This window comes from Pogona vitticeps, chromosome 1 (assembly GCF_051106095.1).
Source record: "Pogona vitticeps strain Pit_001003342236 chromosome 1, PviZW2.1, whole genome shotgun sequence".
Lineage (NCBI taxonomy): Eukaryota > Metazoa > Chordata > Lepidosauria > Squamata > Agamidae > Pogona > Pogona vitticeps.
Genome location: NC_135783.1, coordinates 295,015,139 through 295,040,950, shown reverse-complemented (window position 1 = coordinate 295,040,950; position 25,812 = coordinate 295,015,139). Strand labels below are relative to the sequence as shown.

Sequence of the window (25,812 nt, the reverse complement as noted above, 5' to 3'; positions counted from 1 at the left end):
TAAAATTCCAGCTCAAGAATCCTCTTCCTTTTAGGAAACTGGATCAAATTTAGAATATACATACAGTGTTTATGGGTGCAGCTGTTGTGCGACTTCAACACTGAAGAAAATATTACCAGTTTCTGCAATAGATTAAGATTTCTTCTGGGCAAAGCTGAAATGAAAAAAATTGTGACACATACTCATGTGGATGTGGGCACATGACAAAAAGGCCCCTTTCAGCCAAATGACTGCAGGTAAATCTTGTGCAGAGCTAAGGGAGACACGCCAATCAGCCTTTAATATTGGCAGATAATAATTGACTGATAAAGGGTTAATAGTGTAGTGTGATGATGTCAGTTCCCATGTTTCTTTGGAGGTCTGGCTGGCTGGCTGGCTGTGATATTTGAGCCAGGCTCAAAGAAAAAGACACAGAGAGAGACAGAGAAGGTGGAAATGTTGAATGGGATTGCAAGCAGAGGTCTCTCTCAGTGCCTTTTATTAGTTTTCTTCTCCACCCCACAGGGCAGCCCTCTTGGGCTTCACATGCGAGAGAAGAGCAGCTCCAAGATAGCAACAATATAAACTTGTTCTCCCCATGAACAGTACAAGGTCAGCCACTGAAAACTTCTGTACTTCTTGTTTTTTCCTTCTAATGCCCTGCTTTGAATCAACCTTCGTTTCTGCTTGAGCAATTGGTCTACTGAAGGTGAGTTTGTGGGTGGCGGTGGTGGTGGGGATAGGGTGTGTAGGGGGGGGTACATGCTCCCCCCACATCCATTCCCAGAAGTAATTAATGGTGAGTTAAGGTGGTATACAGAAAGTAACAATGTTTGCTGGTGATTGTGTGTTTCTGCAGAAAATGATTCCTACACATGTATACACATGAGAAAAGAGTGTTGATGTATGAAAGGGTATCTCTTTTCTGCAGATGTTTACAGGAGAGAATGGGGTGGTGGGCTACGTAAATGCCAATCTTACACGTAATAAGGACACTTCCCTTATTATGGGCAAGTTTTTACTACAGTAATACAAAAACAGCCTTAATCATTGCCCTTTGTGGTAAATAGTTAATAGATTCTGGCGGTGAGTCTAGTAGAGAGTCTTAGTAGAGAGAAAAGGCCCACTGAACACAGAGAAATTTACTTCTCTGACTAAGTGTTTAGGATTGCACTGTGAGACTCCTATAAAAAGCTGTCACAATAAGTGAGACATGGTGAATTAGGTACATGGTTGAGATCTGGGAAGGACAGGATCATGTTATACTTCTTTTAATTGTTGTAACCTGCCTTGGGTCCTTTAAAAGAGAATGGTGGGGGTATAATAAACAAACAAACAAACAAAGAAACAAACAAAGAAACAAACAAACGAGCAGGGCAGCCAGCCAGCGAGTGAGTCTTACTAGAGGGAAGATGTATTGCATTAAATAAACTTAGCTTCTGCAGTCCCTTGACCACTAAAATCGAGTGCCAAAAGAAGAAACCCTTACAGGTATTTAAGTCATGGCCATTTCAGCCTTGTCTTCAGTAGCTGAGACATTAGTTTTTTTATTACTTGTTTATTTTGTTTATCGATTTCTATACTATTTCTTCTGAAGTCTTAAGTGGCTTATACATTTTTAAAAATCAGTGTAAGCATAAGATGAATGAAAACATGAACTAGAAAGAAAACGTATAATGGCAATAGGAAAACAGCAGAAAGATGGAACTTCCATAAAGGCTGCACGGTTCTCCAAAACATGCATTTTTAAAAATGGGTTTTGAGATTTTGACGGAGTTGCTCTGGTAATTTCTCTATGCAGATGAACTCATTCCATAGCTTTAGCAATGCAGCTTCAAAAGCTTGGCTTTCTCCCCAGTGTATATGTGTGGTTTTAATGATAGAACTTGGAGAATTGTGTAAGAAGCAAGCGAAGTAAGTGTTCATTTAGGCAGAATTTCTCCTGGATATACAGACTGCAATGTGTGATGCTTACACATTGCCACTACTTTTAAAAGCTAATGGGGACCCATTCTGCCTAGTTAGATAGTAAGGAGGTCAGATATGCAAGACGGCTGGTGTATCTTTAATTGTAGTGTAGAAGAGGCAATTTCAGTAGGTGTTATGAGCATTAAAAATTACATCTTCTTTGAATACCCTAAAGCAGTGGTTCCCAATCTTGGATCCACAGATATTCTTGGTCTAAAATTCCCAGAAGCCTTCACCAGTAGCTGTGCTGTCCAAGATTTCTGGGAGTTGCAGTTCCAGAACATCTGAGAACCCAAGCTTGAGAATCACTGCCCTAAAAGTGCAAAAGTCCTACTGATTTTTGCATCTGATCACGCAATTAAGTACACCTGTTAACACCCAGGACACTCTTTTATGGGTATTCCTAGAAATGACTCCTCAATAAAATACTTAGGAGCAACGGTGCCCTCATTTGACAGAATTAAACACCCTAAACTCTAAGGATCTCCTGTATGGAGAATTAGTGCAGGGAAATCGCCCCAGAGGGAGACCACAGCTGCAATACATCTGCAAGCGGGATCTGAAGGCCTTGGAAATGGATCTCAACAGATGAGAAACCCTGACATCTGAGCGTTCAGCTTGGAGGCAGGCGTTGCATCACAGCCTCTCCCAATTTGAAGAGACACTTGTCCAGCAGGCCAAGGCAAAGTGGCAGTCATGAAAGCAGCAAAATCAGGGAGCTAGACAGGGTACAGATTGTATTTGTCCTCAGTGTGGAAGGGATTGTCCCTCTTGAATTGGCCTTTTCAGCCACACTAGATGCTGTTCCAAGTCCTCAATGCAGAGCATGATACCATAGTCTCTCGAGACTGAAGGATGCCTATGAATGAAACTCTAAACACTGTTACATCTAGTTAAACAAAACTCATACAATGGCAAAAGTTGAATCTGTCATAATGGGGTCACATAGCAGCAGCCAAGATCTTATTTTTACCAAGATTAACCTAACTCTTTCAAGTTATGCCTACAGGGATATTGGATTAGGCCCTTAAATACTCACAGATTGCTGATATTAATTTTATCCATAGCTCCAAAAAATTGGAAGTATCCCATTCAGTGGATTTCTATATTCAAAAAAAGAGGGGGAGGCTTGGGGGTTGTCCCAGATTTGAAAATCTATTGTATAGAATACTAGGTAAAACAGCTATTTCTGTATACGTGTTGATCCCAAACTTCCCAAATGGATGTTACTGGAAATATAAGCTGAGGATCTGGAAATATTATGTAGGCTCTTAGATCTATGTATATAATTTAATTCCAATGCCATTGATAACAATCTATTCTTTAAGAATGTGGTAAAAATTTAGAAGGATTGACCAAATAAATTACCTTCTATCCGATCCTCACTGACCCCTTTCTTTAGTCATCTATTATTTTGTGAAGTGGACAAATTTTGCAAAGGGGGCAATTTATGTCAATTAAGAGATTGGTCTAGTAGCTGTAGACCCAAAACTGGGGGAATACTTGTTAAATCAAACCAGTATTAGCTCACCCTCTTGGTTACAAATTGTTCATTTCTCTTCCCTTCAAATAGTGAAATTACAGGTCATTAAACCATTAATTGCATTTGCAATATTGCTAGTATCCTAACAAAACAGCCACCGGTGACTAGCTTTAAAATAGTGTAAAATACTAATTGGATCCCATAAAGACTCTAAATTAAGTCCCAAACTGATTTGGAGTCTTGAGCTGAGACTCCACTCAGCTCAATCTTAGCCAAATTTAAGGAGGATTCCATTAAGCTCCTGCATATGTGGTATTGTACACCACTCTGTTTAAGCCACTCTGTTTAAGCTACATAAATAATGACTCCCAACTGATTTCATGGGCCTGTTGTTGTTGTTTAGTCGTTAAGTCGTGTCTGACTCTCCGTGACGCCATGGACCAGAGCATGCCAGGCCCTCCTGTCTTCCACTGCCTCCTGGAGTTTGGTCACACTTATGTTGGTAGCTTTGATGACACTGTCCAACCATCTCGTCCTCTGACGTCCCCTTCTCTTGCTTTCACACTTTCCCAACATCAGTGTCTTTTCCAGGGAGTCTTCTCTTCTCATGAGATGGCCAAAATATTGCAGCCTCAGATTCAGAATCTGTCCTTCCAGTGAGCACTCGGGGTTGATTTCCTTCAAAATGGATAGGTTTGTTCTCCTTCCAGTCCAGGGGACTCTCAAGAGTCTCCTCCAGCATCACAATTCAAAAGCATCAATTCTTCGGTGCACAGCCTTTTTTACGGTCATGTTCTCAGTTCCATACATCACTACTGGAAAAACCATAGCTTTGACCATGCGGACCTTTGTCGGCAAGGTGATGTCTCTGCTTTTTAAGATGCTGTCTAGGTTTGTCATCGCTTTCCTCCCAAGAAGCAGGCGTCTTTTAATTTCATTGCTGCTGTCACCATCTGCAGTGATCATGGAGCCCACAAAAGTAAAATCTGTCACTGCGCCCATAGCTTCCTCTTCTATTTGCCAGGATGTGATGGGACCAGTGGCCATGATCTTAGTTTTTTTTTTGACATTGAGCTTCAGGACATTTTTGGCACTCTCCTCTTTCACCCTCATTAAGAGGTTCTTTAATTCCTCCTCACTTTCTGCCATCAGAGTGGTATCATCTGCATATCTGAGGTTGTTGATATTTCTTCTGGCAGTCTTAATTCTGGCGTGGGATTCCTCCAGTCCTGCCTTTTGCATGATGTATTCTGCATAAAAGTTAAACAAGTAGGGAGACAATATACAACCTTGTCATACTCCTTTCCCAATTTTGAACCAATCAGTTGCTCCATATCCAGTTCTAACTGTTGCCTCCTGTCCCACATATAGATTTCTCAGGAAACAGATAAGGTGGTGAGGCACTCCCATTTCTTTAAGAACATGCCATAGTTTGTTGTCCACACAGTCAAAGGCTTTTGCATAGTCAATGAAGCAGAAGCAGATGTTTTTCTGAAACTCTCTGGCTTTCTCCATAATCCAGTGCTTGTTAGCAATTTGGTCTCTAGTTCCTCTGGGCCTTCAAAATCCAACTTGTACTTCTGGGAGTTCTCAGTCCACATACTGATGAAGCCTACCTTGGAGGATTTTGAGCATAACCTTGCTAGTATGTGAAATGAGTGCAATTGTATGGTAGTTGGAGCATTCTTTGGCACTGCCCTTCTTTGGGATTGGGATGTAGATTGATCTTTCCCAACCCTCTGGCCACTGTTGGGTTTTCCAAACTTGCTGGCATATTGAGTGTAGCACCTTAACAGCATCATCTTTTAAGATTTTAAATAGTTCAACTGTAATGGCATCACCTCCACTGGCCTTGTTGTTAGCCAGGCTTTCTAAGGCCCACTTGGCTTCACTCTCTAGGATGTCTGGCTTAATATCAGCAACCACACTATTTGGGTTGTCTGGGTCATCCAGATCTTTTTGGTATAATTCCTCTGTGTATTCTTGCCACCTCTTCTTGATGTCTTCTGCTTCTGTTAGGTCCCTCCCATTTTTGTCCTTTATCATGTCCATCTTTGCACAAAATGTTCCTTTAATATCTCTAATTTTCTTGAATAGATATCTGGTTTTTCCCATTCTATTATTTTCCTCTATTTCTTTGCACTGTTCATTTAAGAAGGCCCTCTTCTCTCTCCTTCTCCCCTTTTTATATCCCCTAACCCTGCCTCCACTATCTCCTGCCTTTTTTCTCCCGCACCTGCCAAGATAGTCCCGGGTTCAGTAATCATGAGTCTTTTCAAATCTCTCTCCAAATTCCCTGGGTCCTGTCTGGGAGGTCTCGTCTTTCGGGGTGGGGGCACAGGTGGGGTCTGGCTCTCTTTCTCAGTGGTCAGCAGGAGGAAAGGCACTCCTGAGAGAGGGGTCTCTCTCTCACTCTCCTTCTTACAGCTTAAGTTTTGCTATAAGAAGCTGATGATCAGAGCCATAATCAGCTCCAGGTCTTGTTTTTGCAGACTGTATAGCACTTTCCCATCTTTGGCTGCAGACAACATAATCAATATGATTTCGGTATTGCCCATCTGGTAATGTCCATGTGTAGAGTCGACTCCTGTGTTGTTGGAAAAGAGTGTTTGTGATGACCAGCTTGTTCTCTTGACAAAACTCTTATTAGCCTTTGCCCTGCTTCGTTTTGAACTCCAAAGCCAAATTTACCTGCTGTTCCTTTTATCTCTTGACTCCCGACTTTAGCATTCTAATCCCCTATAATGAGAAGAACATCTTTCTTTGGTGTCAGTTCCAGAAGATGTTGCAAGTCTTCATAGAATTGGTCAATTTCAGTCTCTTCAGAATTGGTGGTTGGTGCATAAACTTGGATTACTGTGATGTTGAAAGGTCTGCCTTGGATTCGTATTGAAATCAATCTATCATTTTTGAGATTGTATTCCAGTACAGCTTTTCCCACTCTTTTTTTGATTATGAGGGCTACTCCATTCCTTCTACGGGATTCTTGCCCACAATAGTAGATATAATAATCATCTGAATTGAATTTGCCCATTCTTGTCGATTTTAGTTTACTGACGCCCAGGATGTCAATGTTTATTTTTGCCATCTCCTGTTTGACCACATCCAGCTTCCCAAGGTTCATAGATCTTACATTCCAGATTCCTGTGCAATATTTTTCTTTGCAGCATCAGACTTCCCTTTCACTTCCAGGCGCGTCCGCAGCTGAGCATCCTTTCGGCTTTGGCCCAACCACTTCATTAGCTCTGGAGCTACTTGTACTTGTCCTCCGCTCTTCCTCAGTAGCATGTTGGACGCCTTCTGACCTGAGGGGCTCATCTTTCAGCATCATATCTTTTAGCCTTTTGTTTCTGCTCATGGAGTTTTCTTGGAAAAGATACTGGAGTGGCTTGCCAGTTCCTGCCCCAGGTGGATTGTGTTTAGTCAGAACTCTGCACTGTTAACTGTCCATTTTGGGTGTCCCTGCATGGCATAGCCCATAGCTTCTCTGAGTTACTCAAGCCCCTTTGCCACAACAAGGCAGCAAACCGTGAAGGGGACTTATTAGATTAGTCAAGCTTTATAAATAAGCCTCCAGACCATTGCTAGTTTGCTGAGGGTTAACAATGGCTATAGAGCTACATATCTAAAATGAGCCGGTAAGAAGGACTTCTACTTTCATTTGGTTTCTATGCTGAATGCAGACGAGATGTGGTATACCCCAACTTTTCTTTATAAGCATGGAATTCTGTGCATTTATTTTCACTTCCATGGAATTCCCAGTTGGTCAAGTTATTTTTCCAAAACAAAACTGGATTTGTTAATTTTAAAAATAATTAAACTGACTTTTAAAAAAGACCCAGATTTGACAAATTTTTATAAAATCCTATTTGTTAATGCTTAAAGTATAGGTGGCAACCATTATCTTCTTGTTCCCCCTTATATTTTCTCACATATGACAGAAGCAAGTGGAGTCACAACAACATAGTGAGTAGGATTCTTGCATTTATGGACATATATTTAGTTGTTTAATTAGTTAATCTACTAAATACGGTATTTACGCTCTGCTGTGTAACTGTTAATGTTAAATAAACACAATACGGCTTTTAAATAAACATATGTAAACTAGTAGGGACTTGATGCCACTGCTAGAAAATTGGCAGTTCCAGTGTTAAAAAGAACAAGTTCAGAAATGTGTTTTTGCATGTTAATGATAATGACCTGTAATACAGAGCCCTAAAGCTAGATCTTTCATTAAGTTTATTGTATTTTTCTCTGGGTAGACACATTTCCAGTGGATATCATAACCTCATGATATCCAAATGGCATCCTCTAATCTAATAGAAGACACCCTCTAATCTAGGATTGCCAAGTGATATTATAAAATAGGAGGCACCCTTTTGACTATGATGAAAGTGATTTGTTCTAATGTTTTTTGCTGTTCTTTTAAACCAACAAATTGGAGAAATACACCAAAATCCAATGTTTTCCTAACTGCTTATGTCTTGCATGATATTATTTTCTATCATGATCTATGACTTCGTTGGCTGTATGTTGAGTCTTCCAATTCTAGCTTGTTCTCCTACAAGAGAAGGCCCTCCATGCTTTATAAACAAGATACCCAGTATTTTCTAAATATTTCCTAAATACAATAAAGTATTTCCTAAATACAATAAAGTGCTACTTTTCTCTGTGAAAAAAAAGGATTTAGAAACTTGTATTTGGGCATTCCTGGCCTTTTGACAATGAGATGGCATTGCAGAAACTTTTTGTGGCCCCTCAATGGAGACGTGTCTGACTCCCAAATGGTGAGGGAGGTTCCCCTGTTCTGACTACTTTTTGGAATGAAATATCACCAGACTGCTTAGGCTTTCTCCTATTTGTACTTCTAGTTTCGTTTATTTGTTTAGTCATGTCCGACTCTTCGTGACCCCATGGACCAGAGCACGCCAGGCCCTCCTATCTTCCACTGCCTCCCGGAGTTGGGTCAGATTCATGTTGGTTGCTTCGGTGACACTGTCCAACCATCTCATCCTCTGTCGTCCCCTTCTCCTCTTGCCTTCACACTTTCCCAACATTAAGGTCTTTTCCAGGGAGTCCTCTCTTCTCATGAGATGGCCAAAGTATTGGAGCCTCAGCTTCAGGATCTGTCCTTCCGGTGAGCACTCAGGGTTGATTTCCTTTAGAATTGATACGTTTGTTCTCCTTGCAGTCCAGGGGACTCTCAAGAGCCTCCTCCAGCACCACAATTCAAAGGCATCAATTCTTCGGCGGTCAGCTTTCTTTATGGTCCAGCTCTCACTTCCATACGATCTGGCAGTTCTGGCAAATGCCAGAACGGCTGATGGTCAGAACGGCCGGTACTGGACATAGCGGCCGAAGCCGAGGAGGGGCAGGGCGCAGAAGGCGGCGGCCAAGCCGGCCAGGGCGGGCAGGACGGCGGCGGCCAGCAGGGCCGGGGCTCGCCGTCGGGCGCCCAGCAGGTGCACGTACAGGTAGGGCGCCCCGAGGGCCAGGCTGTGCTCCAGCACCATGGCGCCCAGGCAGCCCACCATGGCCAGGCCGAAGAAGCTCATGGCGAAGGCGAAGGCCCGGCAGGCCCGGCCGCCCTCGGCCAGCGCCACCAGCGTCCGGCCCCGCCCGTAGGCCGCCAGCACCGCCGGGCTCAGCAGGCAGGTGCCCAACAGGTCGGTCAGCACCAGCGCCAGCAGCAGCACATGGAAGGGCCCCGACGGCCGGCCTCGACGCCGGCCCCGACGGCGCGCCACCGCCAGCAGCCCCAGCACCGCCGCGTTGCCCAGCACCCCGGCTGCGAACATCACCGCCGAGATGGCCGGGCTCTCGCTGGGCTGCCAGCGGAGATGCTCCGCTGCCTGGTAGTCCCAGGGTGGCGGCGTTGAGGGCGAGGGCACCACGGAGGCTGCCTCCGGCATCGCCATCGTGGATCCCCCCTCCCCGAAGGCAGCCGCGCGCAGCTGGAGGCTCCGGCCCCTTGCACCCCAGTGCCGAGGAGCCCGGCGGGCGGGCGGGTGGGTGGACGGTCGCTACTCCCCAGCCTGCCTCTCCGCCTCTCCGCCCCCGGCCGGCCGCCCCGTCAGCGGGAGGCGGGCAGGCGCCCAGCCCAGCCCAGCCGGCTTGGCCCCCAAAGGTGCAAAAAGGCAGCCAGTCCCCCCCCCCAAGAGCCGGGAAGGAGGCCAAAGAGCCCAGCCTCCGGGGGGGGCGCAGTGGGGCTTTCCCGGATGCCTTTTGCATTCGGGGTTGAGTTTCCAAAAGCAGAGCCATCCTATAATTTCCTGGTGAAAATGCTGCCCTGGGAGACCTTCCAGCCAATCCTTTTCGTTCAGGCGCACGCTCATTCATTCATTCGTTGGTTCATTCACTCATTCATTCATTCCTTCGTTTAGTCATTCATTTATTCATTGGTTCATTCATTCATTCCACTCCTGCGCTGGCCATCTGGCTACCAAGGCTACTCCAGGCGGTTCACAACACTGTGAAACAACAGATGATATTTAGAAAAAAAAATGAAGAGGCTAAGAGCATACATATGTAAGGCTGTGATTTGTGGATTATAGTTCTGCTTTTAACACCATTTTACCTAGTCAGATGATCTGTCTGTGGGTAAAGGACTTTCTGACAGGCAGGCTACAGTCAGTAAGGGTGGGATATTATCATTCTTCTGCCTTGATACTAAATACTGTACAGGAGCTCGCCAGGGTTATGTGTTAAGCCCCTTTCTCTCTTCTCTGTACGGACATGACTCCACCCCATTGTATAACACCAATAATGGAGCCCACAACAGGTGGACCTGTGTACCCACAGCCGGTGGGCCTGTGTGCTCTAAATGCCAGGGCCGATTTTTGGTCCCAGTCCAGCCCTGGCTTTGACTATTCGGACTTTTGTTGGCAAGGTGATATCTCTGCTTTTTAAGATGCTGTCAAGGTTTGTCATGTACTTCTAGTAAATAAATATAAATCTTAGTATAGATTTTGTTATATTGCAGTAACAGGAATCAATATACTGTAATTGCTAAATTATTGTTACAATGAAGCAGTGTTTTTTTAAGAGGTCCTTTCATGGCAACCAGTCTGGGGACAAAAAAAAAATCCTCTGCTTTTATTTGTGTATAATAAATCCTTGGATTTTGGATTAAAGGGTATCCACCAGATTTTATGCATGAGATGTTTCATTCATGAGCTAGCATGCACCAATTATATGCAGAATTCTGACTTACATGTGAATTAAAAAAGGTATTTCATCCTTAAGATATATGAGATGTAGATGACTTTCATTGAAATTCCTTATACACAGTGGTCAGATCCAGTTGCCTAGTTATGCTGGTGTAATGCAAACAGCATAAATTTTTAAAGCAAATTGCCTCTGGTTAAACATCTATATAGATATTGGCTGAAATCTTGTTGCTAACTGTAGTAAGTCACTATTAGAATAGGCCCGTTGAATCAATGGAACTTATAGAGAAATTGAGTCACCAAATCCTCCATGGTTCAATGAGCCTACTCTACACTAGGCAATAGGATTTCAGCTATTATTTGTTGTAGACTGAGTTGTACAACTGTATATGCAACAGATAATATCTATTGAGATTTCTTAACTTGAGGCAAAAGTTAAGAAGGAAAGTTACATTTTTGTATAGCTACAGAAGAAGGTTCAGCCACTGTTTATTAAGCTGTAAGCTGTAAAAAATAAACAGATATACAAATGTAAAAAGTGCACATGTGGAATTTCCCTAGAAAATGTAATCTTCTTGCAAAAGCCTTGAAACCTATGCTGTAAGATATTTAGATATGTTTATTTTGTTATCACAGTGGTCACACATTTGCTTTCTCTCCTGCAAAACAAGAAGAATATAATGATTTTGCCATTAAAAATGTAATTCTTAACAAAATTATTTTAAAATGTCCATGAACTGACTCTCCCAGTACTGTATATATGATGTCGAAATTGAACACATGCAAAAGAGTGTGACATTGTGAATGGGGCTACTATCAGACAAGACAGGTGATTAGAGATATCCAGAACAAGTGCTTGTTCCAGACATGCAGTTGCATGTAGATAATTGTGAGTAACTATTTTGCAGATCTTATGGCAGATATGGAGGCAGTGTCAGATTTTATTTTCCTGGGCTCCATGATCACTGCAGATGGAGACAGCAGCCCTGAAATTAAAAGACGCCTTCTTCTTGGGAGGAAAGCGATGACAAATCTTGACAGCATCTTGAAAAGCAGAGACATCACCTTGCCAACAAAAGTCCGAATAGTCAAAGCTATGGTTTTTCCTGTCGTGATGTATGGAAGTGAGAGCTGGACCATAAAGAAAGCAGACCGCCGAAGAATTGATGCCTTTGAATTGTGGTGCTGGAGGAGGCTCTTGAGAATCCCCTGGACTGCAAGGAGAACAAACCTATCAGTTCTAAAGGAAATCAACCCTGAATGCTCACTGGAAGGACAGATCCTGAAGCTGAGGCTCCAGTACTTTGGCCATCTCATGAGAAGAAAAGAGTCCCTGGAAAAAACCCTGATGTTAGGAAGGTGTGACGGCAAGAGGAGAAGGGGACGACCGAGGATGAGATGGCTGGACAGTGTCTGCGAAGCAACCAACATGAACCTGACACAACTCCGGGAGGCAGTAGAAGACAGGAGGGCCTGGCGTGCTCTGGTCCATGGGGTCACGAAGAGTCGGACACGACTAAACGACTAAACACACACACATGGCTACGTATATGAAGATTTCAATGGAACCACTATACCTAGTAGTCAAAAGTGTCAGGAACAGATTGGTGTTATTATTATTACTGCAACTGTCTACTAGACAGTGTTGTTGTGTTGATCAACATTTGTATGAAGTGAGGTTTCCCACTTATCATCATCAGTATCACCATCTTCATCTTGCTGTTGCTTAACTACCACGGTATATGCAGACATTTCTATTAGTAATTTATCCAGAATAAAGAAAAAGAAAAAGAAAGACCAGAATATGTATTAAATGTTTCATTTCTGCCCCCCCCACCCAGATTTTCAGCATCTCTGAACATGCACATTCATTCATTCCAGAGATGATTAAAGCAAACAAAGGGTCATAGTTAAATATATTTAGACTGAGTCAATGATGTGAGATCCTGCTGAGGCCTAATGAATTAAGCTTTATCTTTGATCTCATTATTTGCTTTGCTTGGATACTTCATAACCAAAGCTTTGCCATAGAAGGACTTCTGTCATCCATGAGGACACTCGGGGCTTTGTGTCTACTGCCTACCTCAATTATCTCATGATTTCTAATGAAGAGACACATTGGACTTCAGGATTTTAACCTACAGCCCTGTCATTTCTGTTTCTGTAGCAGAACCAACATACCAGGAGATTAAATATACAATGCTGGAGCAGCCCTGCTGGAAGATATTGGAGTCAATACTGTATATAGCTTGGTGATCTAGAGAACTAAGCTGGAAAGAGGAAAACCATATAAAAACTAGGTAGATTTTGATGGTGATGATAAAGATTCCTTGGTTCTCTCACTGCTTAGTCTGGAACAACTGTCAGTTTATTTCATTGACTTGCTATTGTCTAATCTTTTGCTCTTGTCCAATATTTTACTGAAATGTTTATCCTAGCACCCCTATTTGTTTAATGTTTTTTTAAAAAATAATTGAAACAGAAACAGAGTCTTGATCTCAGATTCTCTCAGACTTCATGATGTTTAAAAGACCAGTTTGGTTTTGACCTAATACCTCTTATATAATTAGATATGTTTTATCTACGTATGAAAGACACTCACAGAAGGAAATTCTTCTCTAAGATACGTAGTTCCTTGAAGCCATGTTTTCAAATTCACCAGCATATTTGTTTATTTAGGTACATTTGCATATACCCTTTTCTCCATAGAGTTTGAGGTGCTGCACATAACCTTCTTCTTCCCAGGCCCTACAGGGGATGGGGGGTATGTCAATCTTAGGAGGATTAAAATTCTCCCCTGCACCAAGAGGGGCTCACCTCAGCTTAAAGATAAAGCTAAATGAACTTACACTATCATTCATTCTATGAATTAATTTCTGTTTCCATGCCGTTCTTTACATTAATTTTTTTTAGCTCCCTTCCTGAAAAGTTAGGGGGCTTCACAATGTGAAATGACCTGCTTCCACCCCATTTTGTCCTCTCAAAAATCTAGTGAGGCAGACAGGCTAAGGGATGTTGATAAGTCCAAGGCTCTCACTGAGTTCCATGTCACTCTGTGGATGAGAACTTGGATCATCAAGAACTATACCACATTGGTTGTCGGGGTGTGTTTAACCTAAGTAATCTAATGGTGATGAATAGATTCAGCTTCTATTTGGATTGTAGTCCTTTAGCCCACAAAGACTACAGTGGTAGTAAAGAGGATGAGTTACTAAAATCATGGGGTGTCAGTGGTCAGTCAGTGACGGGTGAGTGTGCAGAAACTGTGGTTGCTGGATAAAAACACTGTGAGGAGATGTACAATTTAGGACTCTTGATCAATTAAGTAATTTTTAGTTAATTTCACTTTCTAACTAAAATAAGATCCATATTCTCTAATCCTCAATATATCTTAGACAGTGAAGGAAGTAAAAAAATATAATTTAATGTTTGAAAAAAAGTGCCCTTGTTTTTCACTGATAGAAAAAAAACTTTTTCTTTTGTCCATTTGCAAGAATATTCCAGAACTGAAAATAACCTCGCTGCTCTATTGATTAAAGTTTCTTCCAATTAATGGAAACTTGCTGTCTTCATTAAGGCAAAAACCTGCTCACCCTTGCCCCTCAAAGCCCCTCCTAAACTGATGCTGCTTCCCCTTGTCTCTGCGGAACCACATGCAAAACAGAGAGCAAGGGTGTGCCTACACAATGATAGAAATATGAATTCACTCACTGTGAAGTGACACCAGGTAATTTGGGTTTCCCTATGTCTGTTCACATGAAGGGAGAGAGGAGAAAAGCCTAGTTTGCAGCTCTCTTGAAGCCCAAAAGGAGGTGTGGTTATACAGCAACGACACAATATGCTATGAATAAGGGTTTTCTCTTCTAGTTTCCTTCCTTCGTTTTCTCTTTTTTTTTGGGGGGGGGGAGGTAGCTGACACCATTTTAAAAAGAAAAAGAAAAAGTGCATATATACATGTGACAGAGAGAGCTTGCTGATGAAAAAACTATCTCTACATTTTTCTCACAGATGTAACCAATAATTTATATCTCACAGATATCACTAATGTAACCATGTTCACCTGTGTTTTACTTTTATGCTTCTTTCATAGGGTGGTTAGCTTTGAATGCATTGAGTGCACAATACACAGGCATTGTGTATATTTACCACTTGTGATGGCTATTATCAGCTTGCATCATGCTTCTGGAGTCTTTTTGTTTGTTTGTTTAATGTAGCTTTCTGTTTCGTTCAAGCAATCACACTGCCTGAACTGATGCCAATGGATCTGTTTTTGTTGTTGTTGTTGTTGTTTGTTTTAAGTAGAATTGCCAGAGGCAGGGACAAGTACTCCAGATTGGGGGGGGGGAGGGACTCCAGACTGATCTGTATTTTCCTTTGCATCATGTGGTCAACATAAAATTTAAAAAAGTGACTCCTGCCTGTCCCAAACCCAGAGGCTTCCCTGCATTTTTTTTACCAGTCTGGTCATCACCTAACTTAGGGAGCATGTGAAGCCAGACAATGTAGAACAGTCCTGCAATCAAATTGTGACTACAACCTTGTTAAAGCTTAGATCCTGTTTGCTATCCCTGATTCTAACAACTGCCATATCCCATGTCCCATTAGCATTATTTTTTACTCTTCTCACCACCTGGAAACTCTTTAGCCTGATATACCCAGTGCATTTGCCCTCCTATGCAGTCGTCCCTTTAGCTGGTCCCTGTACACCTAAAATCAATGAGCATGTCTTCCAGACAAATTTGAGCCATGGCACCTCATACTGTATGTTGTAGACATGCCATAGGCTCTATGGCTATGATTTTTCGTCATTTACATTCTTTTGGTAGGAAGGTAGGCAGGAAGATAGATGTTTGTTTAGTAGAAAGGTAGTCAGAGGCCTGGATGCTTGCCAACCACTATTTACACTATGATCATAAATGCTGACCCAGAAGAATCAGACTTCCAGACTTCTTTCAGGCATTGTATTTATCCTTTAGCCTTCCTGATAAGCCTGTGACTTCTTGGGAAGACTAAAATACTGTGGCACTGTTATTCTGTTTCATAGGAAACATGGTCTGAAGTCATGTTCTGTAACTTATGCCAGGTAACTTATCCTATCAGACATGGTGACTCTTTTGGAAGTAAAACACTTCTGATCCCCTTCCTGAGGTTCCAAGGTACTCATGCAATCCTTTTTGTTGTCAGAAGCCATTTGAGCCAGGGACTGCAATTTTTGGCAATTTAAAAACACTCGCTGGCTTCCCCATGATGAAAGGAATTCTGCAGGATCCTTGGGACCTTTTGTGAGGAAATAAAAAAATGTTCTATTTTTGAAAAATCACTGCAGCTAATGGCAACATCAGTCTTGTGCAATGTAACTCATGGAACAGGATTTCAGTCAATCTGTAGGAAACCAGCACAGCTGGTCAGCAAATACAGGCATTGTGTATACTTGCCACTTGTGATGGCTATTGTCGGCTTGCATCACACTTCTGAAGTCTTTTTTGTTTGTTTGTTTGTTTAAGGTTGGTTCCTACATGCACTTATATTTGATTACTACACTTGGAGAATGGTAGGTCAAATCTGTGGACAGGCTCCATTTCAAAAAATCTTGCCAGTGAAGCATGACAGTCATCAAATGATGAACATGTACATGTGAATCACCCCTGGGCTAAATGTGTGCTCATTTTGTATCATCAAATACCAGGCAACAGTTTTCCACTGTTTTATTTACTATGAAGTGACTGAATTATTGGAAGCAGTTTAATGTTGAGAGTGTTTGGACCCCATGAAAGGAGAAAATCTGTAAAGATCACAGATATGATATTTTAATGTTTTCCATCCTCTTTTTTATTTTCTTCTGTTTTACTCAGGGCAACTTGAGGGGGAGAGCTCGGGCTGAAGAAGGGTTTCAAAATGGCAGACCTCACTGTTGAAAATGGTAACTATGTGGACTGGCAAAAACGATACCTTATGTTGGAGACCCAGCTCTTCAAATTCCGCCTGCAAGCTAGTAAGATCCGGGAGCTTCTGGCTGAGAAGGTGAGACAAAAGCTATGCATTGTATCCCATGTTCCTGGCTTATTTTAGGATGGGATTAGTCAGCAAGGAGGCTTGTGCTCCTGCATTTGTTGAAGTTGGGGCCACACAAGATAGAGATTTCAAAACCAGTTTTTATAATACATAATTTTAACTTAGAATTGCCACACTGCACTGAAAATAGGTTTTGGGGAAATAGATCAAATCTTTACATATTTATTTTTATGGGCTTTTAAAAAAAATTCTGATCTTAAATGCCATTCTGCTTAAAACAACAGTTCTACTTAAAGAGACCATTAAGTAAAAAGGTTCAAGAGTGTTTGCTCTTTAGCTAGTCCACGCTTTTGGGGGGGGGGAATCCATTTAGTGTAACTAAACGAGACCTCTGTTTAGTACGCTCTGTTCTACAGAACATCTGACTTATTTTTGAAAAAAGAAATGAAGACTAATCTAGTGCAGGCATGGTTGTCAAACTACTAGAACCTTTGTTGAAATTAGGGAGCACTTTGGTTCATTGCTCAGGTTACTGTGTAACTGGCAGTACAGCTTAGGGAGGCTTTATCCCCCTTCCAGGTTAAAGAGCATGCAGTCATGAGCTGTACCGCAACAAAGACTGGAGAGAAGTCTGGGGGATTGGAATAAACTTTGGCCCTATTTCAGACTGACTAGATGGTTGAAAGCACATTTCCCCTCTAAGTGATTAATTTAATCATTTGTAATTTGGTGAAAGAATTTAATAATTGAGTCACATATGCTTACATTTTTTTAAAACATTAGGTTTCAGTAGTTCAAGTCTAAGGGCTGGTTCATACATGAATTTATTTGTTTTTGACATCTCTATCCCGTTTAATAAGTTCTGAGGTCAGTTTACAAAAGATTATTTGTTGACCTCAGTCAGAGCTGTGGGTAGCGATTTTGACACCTGGGGCAAGAAGCACCATCTCCCACTCACTTTGCCTAAGGCATGGATGTGAGCCATTGCCAAGAAAAAGGAGGAGGTGAATGTGGGACCTCCCAAAAGAAAGAGGAAGTTTATGGTGTGTTTTTTTTTTTAAGTAGGAGGGGAAGTGCATGGAGCTGGTAGGTGCTGTTGTTTATTTGCCTAACATTCACCAGCCTCTCAATTTTGAAATCCTGGATAAAGTCCTTGTTGCCATGCCCTAGTTACAACCTCCAACTGCAATATCTAATGGTCACTTTCATGCGTGCATAACTGTGGCAAAACAGAAGGCACGTACTGCTTTTAAAGCACAATACTTTTTTGTAAGGATTCACACATTTGCCTTTGAGCCTTCATGTTTTAGTAATCAAGTGAAACAAAAACAAGGGATGGCTTTTGGATGTGTGAGTGATTCCCAGCTTAAATCCTTAATAAATGTATGAGAAATGTTAGAAGGCTGTTTTAATATAAAATTATCTGTACCACATCCCACTATACAGTACCTCTCTTGAGAGATATGATAGGTGCAATGCTGTTCATATAAGACTAAATTCAAGGATTTCCTTCAAAGTATATTGTAGTTTATGATTCCATGTGCTGTATGTCTTTGGCATCTAGCATTTCCTTTGACTCCCTAGTTCCTTTACAGTTGCACTCACCAAGGAGAAAGGGGGTAATACTCTGTTGACGAGTGACATAGCAGACTGTTGCCATAGCAGCATGATGACCTTGTTACAAATAAGCTGAGGGGCCTCTCAAGAAACAAAGAGGATTGGGAAGAAAATGGTGCTGAATAGGAGGGAGGGAGAAGGGAACATACTCTCGTATTAATGTCTGAATGAGCTTTGAAGTAGATATGAGTGCATGGAATTTCCTTTGCACACTTTTTTCAGCAGCCAATAAGACAGATGTTTATGCTGAACATTAAGGCATCTTCACATAGTAAATCTGGAACTGCATGAATCTTATGTCTTTGGTAGCTGGCATTTACTTACACACTTGTGCACACAAGGTGAGAGTGGTAATATTCTGTTGATGATTGAAGAGGTTGACAGTTACCATAGCAGCATGAAGGCCCTGTTAATAAATGAACTGTGGGGCATGAATCCTGGCTGTTCTCCTCAACTTTATGACATTAGTTTGGTAGATAATAGGACTTTATTTTCCTGGCACCTATGGAATGGGATTGCATGGTGGGCTATTGGTCATAAAAGCATGAACTAAATCATAGACTCATACAATAATTGAGCTGGAAGGGACCTGTAAGGCCAGAGTCCAACACCCTGCTTATTTGAGGTATTCAGGCCAAAGCAGATCGGACAGATAGTTGTCCAGTTTTCTCTTGAATCCCTCCAGCATTGGCATGCCCACCACCTCCCAAGGTAACTGGTTAGATCTCCTCCAATCATCTGGCACTTCACCCATCCTCCATGATTTAAAAAAAATAATAGACAGTGGTTCTGCAGTATCTTCAGCCAGTTCCTTCAATATCCTTGGTTGCAGTTCATCCCGCCCTGGAGATTCGAACTCATTTGAAGTAATAAATTTAAAGCAATAAATGAGATTAATAAATGAGATTAATTTAAAGTAATAAATGAGATTAATAAATAGTCAAATGTTGAAAAGTGTGTTTCAGTGTTTGTTTTACAGCTGATAAACTGAACAGGTTAGTTTTTTTCATTCATAAAACTGCAAAACATGACAGAATCATTTGAATGCTCATTGTATATTAGCTTGTCCCTAGAGAACCTAGAAGTATGTATGAAACGCCAACAGCTTCATGAAACCACACTTTTATTTAATCTAAAACTACAGATCAGCTGTTTGAACATTATACAGCAAAACAATGAAGTGGGAAACAGGAAGGAGACTAATGGTTGTTGTGGGTTTTTTGGACTCTTTGGCCGTGTTCTGAAGGTTGTTCTTCCTCATGTTTCACCAGTCTCTGTGGCCGCCATCTTCAGAGGACAGTACTAATGGACGGAAGGAGACTCATTAGGAAAATAAGTAAAATTCTAAAAGAACATGAATTTTCTGTAGATCCCACCTTTTCTAATCCTGCTTACTTGTGAGGGGGAAATTAGATGTTTCTCCAACACATGGGTCTTATTTGAGAAGTGGCTGCTTAGGGAGTCCTAGGATGGTATTAGCATGTTAATTGTGAGTATAACCCTAGTACTTTCTCTAACAAATGTGCTTATAGTTTAAAAAGCTGTTCATGTTGGCTAGGAACAAAAGGATCCTGATGAGAATGTATGAGCTACTAGCAGCTTAAAATTCATTTCTTTACTGAAATTATTTTAAAAGGGATTATACTCTTACAGCTAGGCAAGGAAGGAGAAAGTTGGATACAAGCAGATGCTTATCTAACTGGCAGATTTCCACCATAATGAAGTTACAGGAGGATAACTTCAGCTGTTTCAGCTAAAGCCCAGGTGGCAAATATAATCCAACTCTGAAATATCCTCACTTTCAGAGATCATCAAGTTAATATATTACCAGTTTATGCAGCATGGTCCCTTTTATTCTAGAGATGGGCCCTTCTGTATCTCCCGAAGTATGGCTTTTATCATTCTTATTGCTCTGTCCACACTCAAGTCATGGAACCAGAAGGCTCATTAAGACTCCTTTTCAGTGCTGCTCTTGAAACTTGTTTAAGCCCACCCTGTGAATGGCCAAACTTACATCCTTTGTGATTCAACATTGTACCATATAACTCACTCCCAGGTTCAGCTGCTATGCCATGAACTGATCGTAGTATTGTCCTTCCTTCTGGGGCTGAACCTACATGTCCAGGCCTAGAGCATTCTTCTTTGCTTGTGCAAACTTTCTGTCTGTTTCCTTCTTTTGCTGCATTTTTACATTTTCTAGTTCATTGTGGCAAGGTACTGCCACTCAGGATGCATATCTGCAGTACTGGATCATTTATTTGAGGAATCCATGACCACTTGTTATGAATTGTTGGCTTTAAAGTCAGTGGCCGAAATGATGTTCAGGGCAGCAATCAAAACGTTTCTTGGAAGGAAATCAGAACCCTCCTCCATAGAATCCTAACTGATTTAGTATCTGTGCATTGTAATGATAACATGTCTGTCATAAAGTGAATGGCTAGCTTTCTAGAAGTGTTCTAGTTTGCCTTTCAGAATTAATGCTGAGTCAAGGCTATATGTTGCTAATCATGGCATGGTGATCAATATGTTTTATAGCCACGAAAACTCTTAATTAAGGAGGTACTTGTGGAAAAATATGTGGATATTCCTCTTAAGGACCACATCAGTGCAGAGGTTAAACTGCAGTACTGTAGTCAGGCCTCTGCTCATGACCTGAATCATGATGGGTTCAAACAGCCAGCTGAAGGTTGATTCTGTCTTCCATCCTTCTCATGTCGACAAAATGAGTACCCATTTCACTGGAGGCAGGAATAGTTTTGCTTGCGTAATTGTGTTGTGAACTGCCCAGAGAGTGCTTTAGCACTGTGGGGCAGTACATAAGTCAAAATAACAACATTCCTGTTAGTGTAGTGGAACCATAACTGAAGGACATTTCACAAACTGAAGGTAGACTAAAAGAATAGGACAATAGTCATATGAAAGCCTGAGACAGACACATGGGAGATTTCAGTTGCCAGTATAAAATGGCCCTCAAGGACCATAGAAATCAACATGATGCTTACCTCATTATGAACAATGGCTTAGAAACATATGAGTCCTGTTGTTAGCAGGGATCGGAAACATTAGTTTTTTGAACTATAATTCCAGGAATTCTTCAGCTTGGATTGGGGATTCTGGGATCCCCAAATTGTAGTCTAAAGAAACCAATATTTCTAGGTTCTTGTTGTTACAAGAAGTCAGATTTCAGTTAAATATCAAGAAAAACTTCCTAACTGCTTGTGAGGTACAACAGCCCCTCTGGGGGTGACTAACGGGTCCCCTTGGCCAAAATAAATGGGTTCCAGATTCAGTCCAGTTGGTGGGCCAGTTGACTTCACTGGGGTCCCCAGAAGTCCAGATCTGGAGAAGCAGGTGAGAAGAGTGAATCCCAATCCAGGGTGCAGCACTTTTAGGGAGAACTGATAAAGGCAGATGATGAGAACTGGGTTCCATGACGCTGTTCCTCTTGGAGCCCCTTTTTGTGGGCCTGGTGCTACTTGCATCTCCAGTGCAAAAGCTGGGTTAGGATAGGCTCTACGGCTCCCATGGGGGAGCAAGGATGCCAAGGCTGGATCCTTGGTGGGTCAGCTGAGAGCTGCATTGGGAGAGCCTCAGATCCTCAACATCCAAGGAGGCTCCCCTTGTCCCCTATCTCTGCTTGCACGTCTGTGCGTGTGCAGAAGATGGGTTACCAGTGCTTGACTGCCTTCTCCTATGACTGGCCTTCATCTGATGTGGTTGACAACCCTGAGCTCTGCAGCTCTTGCCTTCTTCCAGCTATCTCATACCAAGCAATGGCCCTTCCTCCACCTGTAGTGGTGCATCCTTGTCAGAAGGCTTGCTGGGAGCACTTGAGGCAAAACTATCACATTGTTAGAACAGTACAGCAATGAAACCAAGTACTTCAGGAACTGGTGAGTACTCCAATGCTGGAGGCATTCAAGAGAAAATTAGACAACCATCTATCGGATATACTTCGATTTGGATTCCTGCACTAGCAGAAGGTTGGACTTGATAGCCTTACAGGCCCCTTCTAACACCATTATTTTTGATTCTGTGATTCTTAATACATGTTTGATTCTATGATTCTTAATACATTTAGTGTGTTACAAATGACCTGTTAAAATTATATAAATAAATAACTGGTCACTACAGGTGAAATCATGTTAGCATTCCTGATTCAATCAGACATGTACAAAATTCAAGACCAGTCATGAAACAAAGCAAACAAGTATGTAAACTGCAGGAAATGAGAAAAGCTCATGCTGTGACAGACACACACAATCAGTATTTACAGAATTTCCTCTTTTCTAGTAATAAGTTGTCTGTAATGTACAGTTGGGCCCTCACCAAGCTTCTCAAAGAGAAACAAGCAGAATTATCAGAAAGTATGCTTTTTAGCCATACAATAAAAGAAAATTTTAATTTAAAAAATTGTTGAGGAGGTCTCTCTTAAAGGTCTTTGTTTCTGGGCTTATCTGACCAGAATGGTAAGTCAAGGAATGCTATGCAACACTGTTCTGTGATAGGAATTTGACTTTAAAGAAGTATCTTTCTTTTCTTAATTTTTTTCCTCTGCCCTACCTTTTTTTTCTTTTCATTTTCTTTTTCTGCTTTGAAGATGCAAGAACTGGAGCAAAGGGTAGTTGAGGCAGAACAAAGAGCCCAGAGTGCAGAGAAGCAGGTAAGATTTACCTGATGCCCATCATTTCCATGAAGTTTGAAAACCTTGACAGCTGTCCCGGCACTTCCAAAAGCTACTGTCTCAACATGTGCTGTAAGTTACATGTTGTTCTTTGGAAGGATTCTCCGATACTCTGGAAATAAACAGTAGTTTAGTAGTTTTGAGAGCATTGAAAGGAGGCCTTGCATCTTAACGGGCGTCTGGATACATTTATGTTTGCCCCACTTTCTTCTTTGTTGGCTAAATGATACAAAAACCTGCAGAATCTGTTTGCTTGAAGTGTGGGTTTAGTATATGGAACAGGTTCTTCACTGTTTGTCTTCTGCCAATGAGCAATTGACAGAACTTGACTTTCGTGGCAATTACTTTCAGTTATATATAGGAACATTTTAGCACCATGTTGCGTTCTGCATTTTAAAATTATATGACACATTCTGTGATATAGTAGAATTTGTATTTTTGAAACCCAAGATACCTAAAAAGCATTATGCAAAGGAACTGCCTCCCTCACCTCACGACAGTATTAAGTAATCTGCATAGGTTATTCTAGTACACCCCATGGTTTATAGCAAAGTTGGCATGGTTGCATTTGATACATTTTCTAGCAAACCCATGACTTGTAAGCCCTGTCTTTGTCCACGGGCATTTGTTGCATTTTGATCTGCCAGTAAGGGCTTCTAGTCATCTGTACCGATTTTGTGTGCATTGATTTGCTTAGGGTTTTGCAGTCTGATTGTCTGTTTTGGTCCAGATGGGCAGGAGGGATTAGAGCAAGATGGAGTGGTCATCAGAGTTTAAGGAGCAATAGCTGGAAACGAGGCACTCCTTCAAGAGCTGGGAGGTCTTTCTCTGCTCCTTAAAATGATTTATCTGTCCCGGTCCAAGTGAATAGCAACAGCTGTGTTGGCAATGGAGACGGAAAGATATCTGGTTGAAAAAATTAAAAGCAATGCAATTTAATCCAGATGGACTTCACTGTGTTGTTACATCTTCACTGAGCATCTGACCACCTTGGCTGCATCCTGAAAGCATTCACTTAATAAGCTCCTCACCCAATTCTAAATGATGGGCCACTGTGGCTGGCTGTTCCTGTGCAGTCTGGAGATCCAAATAGAGTCTCAGGCCAGTAAGATGAACACTCCCCAATGTAACATTTTAATCAGAATGGAATAGAGTGAGTAGCCTCTACCTCAGGCTAGATTGCTATATCATGGCTGAAACAAGAGAAGTAAATGAAGCCTGGAGATCTAGAGATTGCTGCTGCCTGTCACCAATGGCACCACCCAAATTGCTAACTAGAAAAAAAGGGAAGTGTCTTTAGAAATGTTTTAATTAAATCTGGCAGGCTTAGGAAATGGCTTTAATACCTAATATAGAACTGTCGCATGACAAAATGAGAAAGTGATAGACATGGGAAATGAAAGAGCTGCATGCTGAGTTTTCAGGCTGGCGTTGTCTTTCACCACATGAGTTCAGAATGTTGACTGGCTCATTCAATGTGCTCCCCAGAGTTGCTGTGCTCAAATAAGGAAGTCACATGATTGTCCTCCGTCTCTGCTTGCTGAGAGCCTCCAGCCTAGAGATCCCACTCAAGCATAAGACAGGTGGGAGGGGCTCCTTCTTTTGTGTGCAATTATCCCAAGCTCTAATAAAACACACATTCAGCTCAGCAGGCTAAGTATGCTGGCTAGGATGCCAGGCACTTGCCATACAGATTTCGTGCAGGGGAGAGGCTGTTTGCCTCTCTCTGTCTAATGCAGACAGACAGGAGGACAAAACACAGCTTTCTGCAATGTTGTATTGAGGAATGTCCATTGAAGCATAACCTGCTCTTGTACAGACGTTGGCATGTAGCCTGGGAAATATTCCAGCATGGCATTGCCAGCCTGGAGCCATGGGAGCATAAGACAGAAGACTTTCTTCCTGGGGCCATCGGTGCTTTTGAAGAGGAAAAGTTGGCCTCACCAGAAAAGATCACTTACATTCAGGCACAAGCAAATTATTTATGACATCCTTACATGGCTGGTTTCCAATTCTGTGAAAGGGAATAGATAATATAGCTATTTGGGTGGAGAAAGGAAGGTGAAGCGATGTAGAGAAAGAAGTGCCTGGCTGGTTAATGCTGTTGGTGGCTGCTCCTCCTTCTGCCTTTCCTCCTTGCCATTGTCATCCCACTGGGCAGAGGGAGAAGAGTATAGAAGGGAACAGGCAATGGTGGTGAGGGCGGAGGACAAAGACAGTCAGAAGCTGATGCTCTTCTCCCTGTCATCTGGCCAAGAGAAGAGTGATCCCTAGGCACACTAGCCTAGGGTTAACCTAATGTGGAGAGGCACTGTGGTGTAATGGATAAAATGTTGGACTAGGATTCAGGAGACCTGGATTTCAATCCCTGCTCAGCTATGGAAACTCCCTGGGAGTGGTAATGGGGAACCACTCCTTGAAGCTGTCATATACCTCAGAAATCCTGTTATGGTTGTTGTAAGTCAGAAGCAACTTTGTGGCACATAACATATGCACAACTTAACGTGATCTCTAAGCATAATAGTGAAGAGAAGTCCCACTGTGGGCTTCCACCCCATATTTCACAAAAGCTTGGAGCTACCTTACCTTTAAAATGCTCCAGAAACAAGAGGTGAGTCTGTTGTTGTCTCCTCTACCTACTGTATATCCATCTCTTCTTCCCTACCCCACCTACTATATACACCTTACCTACCGCAGGTGAGGGCCAGAATAAGACCTTGGAGAACCATGAGCAGGAGAAAATGCAGCTGGCTTGTTTTGTAAGTCAGAGGAAGAGTCTAGAGGTTAAGTACATCTTGCCCATGCCCTAGTAGTGCTTTATCCACCACAAAAAAGTGAAATAGGCATCATTCATGAAAATGACATTAACCTAAACCAGGAGACAATAATAGTTCCAGTCT

The 25,812-nt window shown here is 41.9% G+C and overlaps 1 protein-coding gene across 18 annotated transcripts in view; it reads left to right on the top strand.

Annotated features, from left to right (window-relative positions):
- Positions 1 to 331: 331 nt before the first annotated feature.
- PLEKHH1 (pleckstrin homology, MyTH4 and FERM domain containing H1) overlaps positions 332 to 25,812 on the top strand; it is a 70,269-nt gene continuing 44,788 nt past the window's right edge. For 13 of the 18 annotated variants that reach the window (XR_013543561.1, XR_013543557.1, XR_013543560.1 and 10 more), the window contains exons 1-4: positions 345 to 591; positions 12,767 to 12,899; positions 16,452 to 16,620; positions 22,829 to 22,891. Coding sequence is in view for 13 of the 18 variants with exons in the window: in XM_078390441.1 (XP_078246567.1) it covers positions 16,495 to 16,620; positions 22,829 to 22,891 (189 nt within the window). In the remaining 5 variants the exon portion in view is untranslated. Of the gene's footprint in view, positions 689 to 12,766; positions 12,900 to 16,451; positions 16,621 to 22,828; positions 22,892 to 25,812 lie in introns of all 18 variants that reach the window. The other 5 variants (XM_078390417.1, XM_072986129.2, XM_078390419.1 and 2 more) reach the window with 3 other exon arrangements.